At 40.3% G+C, this 9544-nt stretch overlaps 1 protein-coding gene across 1 annotated transcript; it reads right to left on the bottom strand.

The window, feature by feature from the left end:
* Positions 1-5973: 5973 nt before the first annotated feature.
* Positions 5974-6660, bottom strand: LOC121982818. Its single transcript, XM_042535873.1, has one exon. The coding sequence runs from the start codon at positions 6658-6660 to the stop codon at positions 5974-5976; it is 687 nt and encodes a 228-aa protein (XP_042391807.1).
* Between the last annotated feature and the right edge of the window lie 2884 nt (positions 6661-9544).

Genomic DNA, 9544 nt, shown 5'->3' with positions numbered 1-9544 from the left:
GACGCTCTGATCGAGATTAGGGCCGCCAAGCTTGTGGAGCAAAAACAGAAAGCCACGGCCGAGCGGCCGGAGAAGCAAGCAACGTAAGAACCCTGCGACTCGCCAGTCTGCGCCAATCTCCTCGTGTTCTGCGCCAATCTTCGACATTAAGGTTGAGCATGCTTTCATTAATTCGGCCACTCACCAGGATATCATCCTTTTTTGTAATTGGGCCGCTCGGCCTAAAGCTTTAACTTTAATGCAATGTAAGAACAGGGGACCCCGCCTTGTGGAGTCAACGCCACGTGGAAGTCACAGTGGTAGTTGTCCATCCGGAGAGGGCCGGGTCCGACCGGACGGCCGGCCGGCCGTCCGGTGGAATCGAACGTCCGGAGAGGGATCAGGTCCGATCGGCTGGCCGACCGGACGATATTCGGCTGATGGAGAAAGGCGCCCTGTCGAAATCAGGGTTCCGGCGCTAAGTGGAAAAGGTCGCAGGCCCGAGCGGACTGCACGCTCGGCCAAAGCCATAAGGTAACACTGCTAATAGTCTCCACAAAGCACGTGATGGAAAATCTCCCCAAGTAAACCACCGCATATGTCCGGCCGGATGTTGAGGTTGTTGTCCGCTCGGACGTCAGATCTGGAGCAAAGGGGAAAAGGACAAGGAACGTCTTTTTCTGACACCAGGTATGTTTCACGTGTAGGCCATGCTCCAAATCTTGGGACAGGGGATTCCGCTGTCCCATCGAGACTGTAGCAGTATGGGTTAGGGAAGCTCACTGACAAGTCCTTACTGGGGTATGGGCCATGGACACGTGTACACCTCGGCAGGTGTACACTCACTTCTTCGCTGCCCTATATAAAGGCCCTCATTCTTCGCCGGAGGTATGCATTCTACGCGTTTTGAAGCCACTGTTTCTTTCTTGAGTTTCGCCTGACTTGAGCGTCGGAGGGTCGCCGCCGGGAACCCCTTCCCGGCCCGACTTCTGTGCAGGTCCGCCAGAGCTTCGTGCCACCAGTTGAAGATCCACGTCAGCAGTCGGAAAGCGCCCCGTGCCCAGCGTCCGCTGATTCAGCATTCGGACAGGATCAATATAGTTGTTGATATTCAGGGGTTGATATTTCATCTATATTTGAATAATCAACTGCATTCATCGCATCTTGAACCATTGATTGCATTGAAATATCAATATTATTTGATGTTTCAGGAGCGGTAACAGTAGTCCCAGAAGATGAACCAGCAGAAGGCCCAATTGGTTCATATAAATAAGCCTCTCCGTGACAGTACCAATTGTAGTAATTTGACACAAAACCATTTCTACATATGTGCATTTTTACAGTATCCTCATCACGAAATGCTCTATTTTGACATTTTTTATGATTGCAGGGGCACCGTAACTCAGCACCATTCATACATTCTGGATGACTTTTAGCAAAGGTCACAAACTAGTCAACTTCAGCAATAAAATCCTCTCTAATAAAACCATTATCTAATCGATTGTACATCCAAGCTTTGTTCATATACATTGTTATAACATAAAGAGAATATAATTTGAAACATTATTAAATTTATATCACTTGAAATAATTTTAAATGCACACAATTTCATCTCACAATCATCGTATCATATTACAATAAATCTCCTCTACACTAAAGCAAATAAATGAAACTAATATATCTCCGAAATGCAAACTATAAAGTAATGCCCGTTTCGTTCAAAACCAATAGGAAGGGACTTCTTATTGTTGTTGAACAACTAACATATCATATATCCGAATTCAAAGTGAAAGTTTAAGCAACAATTTCTTTCCAAGCATTAGAACTTTATACAACTAAAGAAAGAAATAAGGGCAGGTTACAATAAAACACTAGAACCAAGGAAGAGAGCTAGTGATCCAGTGATCCATTACATAAGCAGAATCAAATGATATATCGTAGTGCAGCTGAAGATTTGCTAAAAGACAACTTTTTCTAATTATAACATTAAAAGAGAATACAAGCTTTTGTGTACATATCAAGTTTGCATCAATTTCACTTGGTTTGTTCAATAGCAGGATAATTTAGATATGGAGGAAAATGAACAAAGTGCTTAACAGTTAACACTAACTTTATCAACTTCACTTGGCTGGCCGCGATTAGGCAGCGAGCAGGTGCCTGCGACCGCTGGGATGCCGCAAACAAGGGAAGCTGGGCTGCCGCAACTGGCTGCCGCGAGGACCTGCCTGCGGTGGGTGGCTTGCCGCGAGCTGCCCGCGCCGGCCAGCTGGCCGCGAGCTGCCCGCGCTGGCCGCGAGCTGCCCGCGCTGGCCGCGAGCTGCCCGCGCTGGCCGCGGCGCCCCGCTCGTAGCGAGCAGGCCGCGGCGGCCGCCGGCTGTGTGAAAACGAAGAGAGAGAGGGGCACGGAGCATACCTGACTGCTGGTTGCAGATGCCGGTGAACGGGAGGAGAGGACGTGCTGGGAAATCGCCGAGTCGTGGACGGAAATCGCCGAGAGAGGAGGAGGAAGCAGATCGCGCGAAGAGGAAAGCAGCCGATTTGGTGCCCTAATACTGAAATACCGACGGAATTATATTTCCGTCGGTAGTTACCGACGGAATAATTACTTCCGTCGGTAATTACAGACGGAAATATAATTCCATCGGTAAATAGTAAAGCTTATCGGTATAAAATTTTAACGGGTTTAAAATTAGCGGGTGCGGGCGAAAACTCATCGACGGAAATATAATTCAGTCGGTGTTTCCCGACTGAATCCTAGGTCCGTCGGTAATTCACGAAGACCGCTAACCCGGATCTTCCAAATCCGTTGCCTATCGTTCGTATTCCCGACTGAATTAAATTCTGTCGGTAATTTCCGACTGATTATTTATATCAGTCGGTAATTACCGACGGAATTTATATTCCGTCGGTAATTACCGACGGAGATATATTTCGTCACTACTCCCGTCGTTATTTACGAATATTTTTGTAGTGCTTCACCTCTTTCCACATATCAAAATCCACTCATCGGACGTTCTTCTCCTTGATCACCATCGATTTCACACCCTCTACTTAATTGCTCTTGGATGCATAATTATATGGGAAGAAAACACCAATTTATAACCGATGCTTTGATGTCCTTAACTTACAATAAATATTGGGGGAGATGAATCAATCATCTCCTCAACCTTTAATGTTGTAAATCTTCTACAACATTTCGAATATGCAACGTTTCTAATCTACCAACACTCATAGCTGAATTCAATATAAAAAATTAAGAGGGGTGGATTTTTAGATAGGTAGAGTTAAATGTCAGAAAAAGGAAAATTACTTAGCCATGTAAGAAATTTTTTAAAATATGTAAATCAATGTATTCTAATTTTAAATTATCAAATCACCTACACAATCCTATTTTTATCCTTTTCAATCAATTGTTATAATAGCAAGTGCGTCAGAATATGTATATAGTCAGTAATTTTAATCGATTGTTATAGCAATCAATATTAATTTTTTTAAAAAAAAAAATTGATTGAAAAGTCTTAAATGAGCAAAAATTCATTGATATATTAAATTAATATTTGATGATGTAGGTATAATTAAAAAAAATGGATGAATATATGAAACTTTCATGTCATTTTGAATTTTTTATATTCATAAGTTGAATTCAATCAAATCGATTGATTTATCTAGATAGCTCGAAATAATATATAATTAGATCTTATATGTTTATCTCATTCTTTTGATTATACTTATATTTTTATACATCAATTTGATATACTAGAATAATAATTTTTTAATACGAATCAAATTTTTAATCGATTGTTATAATATAATAATCAATTAAAATAATTATTCTTGATCACATAAACATTACGATTATATTATTATATTGTAAGAAAAACCATAATACAACATATTTAGAAGGAATATTTTTCTAAAATCCCATCTCAAATATCTGTCACTGTGATAACTAAAGATAGGAATATTTAGAAATCACTGATCATCTATCCTACGTGGCATATTAAAAAACAAACAAATTAAGCTACTGCTAAAGGAGGAGGAGGTGGGCCCTCCCACTCGCCTAATGCTCCTGTGTAGCTGTTGTTATTGTTTTTTTAAAAGTTGAATATTAATTACATTTAATAATTATCAAAATATAAATAAATATTGAAATATATTAAATTAAAATTTAATAAGTATAATTAATTTTATTTAAATATAAAATTATATATAAATTAATAAAATAATATTATGACCATAAATATTTAGTTGATGAAATATTTTATTATAGGATTTGAGATAATTGAGAGTGTAATATTTAATATGTGACTTATAAATATTTGATTGAGGATATATTTAATTGTGAAATTTAAGGTATTTAAACAGTGATATTTGATTGATAATTTAAACATAGGATGATAAATATTTGGAAAAATATTTAATGTTATTATGGATAATCTATTAATTGATTCAATTCAGATTGGACAAAAATATAATTCTATACATTAGGGCATCTCCTATGGGGGGATATTTCTCCAAATATCCCCTCTCTCAAAGATCCCCCATTGTAGGGGATATTTGAAAGGAGAATAGAAATCACTGGGCACAATTTTGTGTCTGGTGATTTCATTGTGGGTGGCATGAAAGTGGGCCCCACAAGTTGTAATTGAGAGATAAAAATATTTGGTAGATGAGACTCATAAATATTTGATTGAGGGGATATTTTATTGTGAGATTTGAGATATTTGATAAGTGAGATATTTGATTGATGATATGAAAATGGACCCCATAAATATTTGGAGGAAATATTTGGTGTCATTATGGAGGCTCTTACTTGATTTGAGTATAACAAATATTTTCCTTTGTGGTTCGTAATTTATCGTAAAAGAAAAAAAAATTATAATAGTAATGTAATATATACTTTTATAATTATAAAAATTGAATACGAAATGTATAATACTGAAATTTAAGATTCAGCTTAAAAGAATACGCTTTCAATTTTCTCGTGATACCAAAACATCGTAATACGAACCTGTATAAAATGAAATACTAATTATTAGGAAGCCGAGCATCCTCTTAACTTAACTTGACTTGGCTGCATTATTGAGGGGAATCGAATTAGACAATTTGGTCAACTATAATGATGATGGAATTAATTTGATGGGACTCGAGAGTCACCCAAATCACCAGCAACCCTACAGCAACCTCGCAACATGATTGTTTGATGATTTTTATTCGAAGATACAGTGATGAAAAAAAAACACACTATAAATTCAAATGAATAACTATTATTCTTCCTACTGTTGGTATACTTTTAAAAGAAAGGTCATCAATTATTTTAAATAATTAAATTCAATCTTAATTTTAAATTTTTTAATTCAATTATATGCCCGACTTGTAAAGTTTTTTGATTATTTTTTTATTTAAAAATTTGATCGATTTAATTAATTGGACGATGCGTCCCTGGTGATGGCAACGCCAACCTACTTTCTATTCAGCCTTCAGCTCTGCGGCCAGCCATCAATGAACCATGTCTATCCCTACAAAGAACAAACAGTCGCACAAGATTCCAGGAAAAAAAAGACGCAACGTAACGATCGATGAGAGGCATGTTTAAGTACAGAATGTGGCCGCTAAGAAGGAAGGAGTAGGACCACACGACAGTAGTAGACTTCAATTCGCTCTCGCAATTGATGCTTTAGTGAGACGGAAAGTTGTGGCGATGGAGAGCTGCTTAGGAGGGGGACGGTCGTGACGTACCTCCCTTATCCATTTTCCACCTGTTTGCTTTTTACCATGAAAATATGCTCATTTTTCTTAAATGAATATATTGCTAATATTTGGTGTAGTAAAAAACCGAATCATTGAATATTATTCACAACCAATTTTTCTCCGTAAGACCAAGTTGGTTTGACAGCGTGCGGAAATTTTGAAGAAGGGGAAAAAGAGACGAAGAAGAAGAAGAAAATATCGAGGGTTTGTTATGGTCAAATCAACCGCGGCACGCGGTGAAGGCTATCGTGCCAGCTCCTTCATCGCCGCCGCCGCCGCGTTCCTGCCTCGCAACGCCTTGATTGGGATCGGGAAGTGCCATCGCGACCCCTTCGCTCTTCCCTCCGCCTCCCTTCCGGCGCCTGGCTCCGGCAAGCGCCCAGGCGCCACCGACCTCGATCTGTGCAGATTAGGCTGTTTGGTGTCGTCCGGCGGCTCGTTTCGCCTCCAGAACGGCGCCCAAATCTTGAATCCACGCGATCTCGAAGGCGGTGGCTCGACGTCGCCGAAGGTGGAGTTCGATCTGAGAAGCCGGAACCCGACAGATCGCGACCGCATGAAGGCCGGCTCGCTCTCGATGAGCCGCGAAACAGGTCCCACCGCTCCGATATCCGCGCCGTCGCCCCTCCGGGAGCCGGATCTGATGGGCTCGGCGGAGGAAAGGGAAGAAAAAGACGAGGAGGAGGAGGAGGAGGAGGCGAAGCTGCCGCAAATGCAGGGGCGGATGCGGGCGCAATCCGGGCAGAGACGGAGGAGGCGGTCACGGAGGCAAGCGGGGCAGACGCCGTAGCGAGGCTGCGACGGGTGCTGCCAGCACTTCCACCCGACCTCTTCGCCATTCGCCGCCATAACGCCACCGTCGTCGTCATCTTCCTGCCGCCATAGAACCGCCTCCACGGCATCGACCGAGAACCTCCAGTCACCTCTCATCACTCTTTCGTCTGCCGCTTTGCTTTCGACAGATTAGTAGAAGTCTGTATGGTAGCAGAGGAACGATATTTTCGTCGGTTGGGGTCCCATATATAGAAGCTGGGCGGTGATTATTCGACATGGTCACCGCGATTCACGATAGCGTGATCAGGCTAGGCGACACACAGGTAGGCGAATTGTGACAGGACAGGAATGGTGGCCCCATGATCAGGTATATATATATTTTTTTGCTTACATAAAATTAAAAATAAAATTATAGATAGTATTATTTAATAATACTAATAATAGAAATAGGAAACATTGTTTAATTTAATAATATTTAAAATATAACTTAATATTAACATTTTAAAATTATGGGATAGAAATAAAAAAATGTCATAAAAATTGATGTTCATGATAGAAAAAATAAAATAGGCGATGTTATTTTTATTTATAGAATATTTCTTATTTCATTGTTGTTATAACAATTAATAGTAGAAGCTATCGAGTAGTTATTGCAATGTTATTTTTTATTTTTAGTGGTATTATAACAGTTAATGTGTAGAATCTATTATGCAACTGCTATAACGTGTAACGATTAATATAATATTATTATAGTGTTGTAGTAGCTACTTGGTACAGATGTCATGTTTGATGAAACATCAGATCTGTAAAAGCAGTTGAGGTATGGTATACAATGTACTCATGTGTATCATCACTCTCATACATATCAACTCTCTCCTGTGTCACATCATTGGATGTGCTCTAGTCAATCACCTATTTTTCGTATCATGAGAGATCAAGCAATGACTGTTATATGTCGTAGCATTAAAACAATCCTACAAACTCTATCAAGCAATGCGCCAGTCAATTACTTATCTTCCATACTAGCCACAGGAGATTAGGCATCATCAGATCTTGTTTTTGTTGTCAACATCAAGTCTCTGCCATCTGCCTATACAACCCAATATCTTCATTGTTATCTCACTACCCATCCCCTCCTTGAGGCCCAACTCATGTGGTCTCCTATGTGGCCGAGGTTGATATCGTGTGATATTAATGTGCTCTTAGCCTCGAACTGTTCATAAGTCACCATCAACGTCCCTTGCACACTTTTAGCAAGTGGTCAGCTATCAACGGATTTACAATGTTTTTACCGTGAGATGTTTGTTATAGACTAGATAAATCATTCTGGTGAATCTATTCATTCTCATGAGTTTTTAGGCAAAGCCTCAATCATAAACATATTTGAAGCATCTTTACTGTAAGTCATTTACCGCAGACTAGATAGATCATTCAAAGTGGGTCTATTCACCTAAATCATCATCAATAAATACATGTTCTCACACTCATGAGATAGAATCTCTCTCCCCACCCTCTCACTCCATAAAAAACTCAACTCTCAATCATCATCTCAAGAAGTATCTTAAGTCACACAGTCTCATCCCTCACATATATACCATCATCCCTCACATATATACCATCTAAGGAAGTGGCTCTTACCTCCCTCCCTCACCCATGCACTTAAGGTGTGGCTCTATATGGTTCTATGTATCTCAACATCTTCAAGGCGCCATGTGTCTCCATATCTCCGAGACTCCATGTGGCTGTATATCAGGTAAGCTCCATACGACTCCATGTCTCACAATCTCCAAGGCTCCAAATCATGTATAAGTTTTTTTTTACCATGGCCATATACTTTGGACCAACATGGTGCCAGTTCAAGGTAGCGACCACAGTTCTATGCAATGTGTATTGGTAAATACAAGTCCGCTAGACCTCATGTAGTATGCCAAAATGGCTGATATGGGCTCCTATACTACAAAACTTCATGCGTGTGGAGGGGTCTACCAGATGACTATCTATATGAATGTTCTCTGTATGTATTTATCAAAATGTCATGTTCTCTTCATCCAAAAAAATGATGCATGCTCTCTCCATCCTAAATGACCTATATGTGTAACAGATGCATAAGTGTGTATGAGTGTATGGATGACATGATGATGCAATATGAGGGAGTAACCCAAAAAACGGCACACCTCTCGCCTATGTCATCCCTACCTGATCTGAGTACGCATCGAATAATCTATAGGCATGAATATGGACCTTCTTGAATACCATCTCTGCATCAAATTTGAGCCCCTCAAACATGTTGTTGTTCCTTGCCCTCCAAACATGGTGTATAAGTGTTGTCATTGGACATATGACGCTCCCTGGTCATTATGGAGGTGCCCTGGTACTAGAGTATGAAAGTCCTTAGCATGCGCTAATATATGGTTATCTCAGGCCTCATCTGTAGACATGCTCTGATCCTTCCCCACAACTGACAGTAGGACCACATCTAAAGAACATGTGGTCCTGCATCTCTTCCTCTTGCCTGCAAAAAGTGAACTGCCTATCCTCTAGGTACTCTTGTCAAGCTCGTGCAGGGAGTCAACCATGTGTTAGCATCCATAGAGTAAAAGCATGACTCGACTAAAGGTACTTTTGCCAGACTATCTTTACGCATTGCTTCTTGAGCCTCACATTTCTGAAGTGGTCATAAGCCCTCTGGAAACCTCCCTTCCTCTAATAAAACCACACAACTAGGACTTGACTTACAACTTTTGGACTACCTATAGCTGTTAAAATGCTATCTTTGATGTGCAACAACTTCTCGATGAGTGGAGAGTCTGTTTATCTGGCTTGCCAAGTCCATATCCCCACATGTTGTAAATATGTGTCGTGCACCCATCATATCTATAGTGTTTCTTGCTTATCCTATATTCGCCATAGAACTTATCTAGTAGGGCAAGGTTCCATGTCTTTAAGTCTCTCAAGCCAAAACCATGTTTTTGTTTAGGGAGACATAACTTTAACCATGCTATGGGGGGCTCTGGTTGTCTATATGAATGATTTACAGGTG

The sequence above is a fragment of the Zingiber officinale genome, chromosome 5A (assembly GCF_018446385.1).
Source record: "Zingiber officinale cultivar Zhangliang chromosome 5A, Zo_v1.1, whole genome shotgun sequence".
NCBI lineage: Eukaryota > Viridiplantae > Streptophyta > Magnoliopsida > Zingiberales > Zingiberaceae > Zingiber > Zingiber officinale.
Note: the sequence above shows the minus strand (reverse complement) of the source record. Positions and strands in the feature narration are given on the sequence as shown.

Excerpts from the sequence above, each read along its gene's own strand:
- LOC121982818 (XM_042535873.1), bottom strand. The coding sequence starts at position 6,660 with ATGAGAGGTGACTGGAGGTTCTCGGTCGATGCCGTGGAGGCGGTTCTA.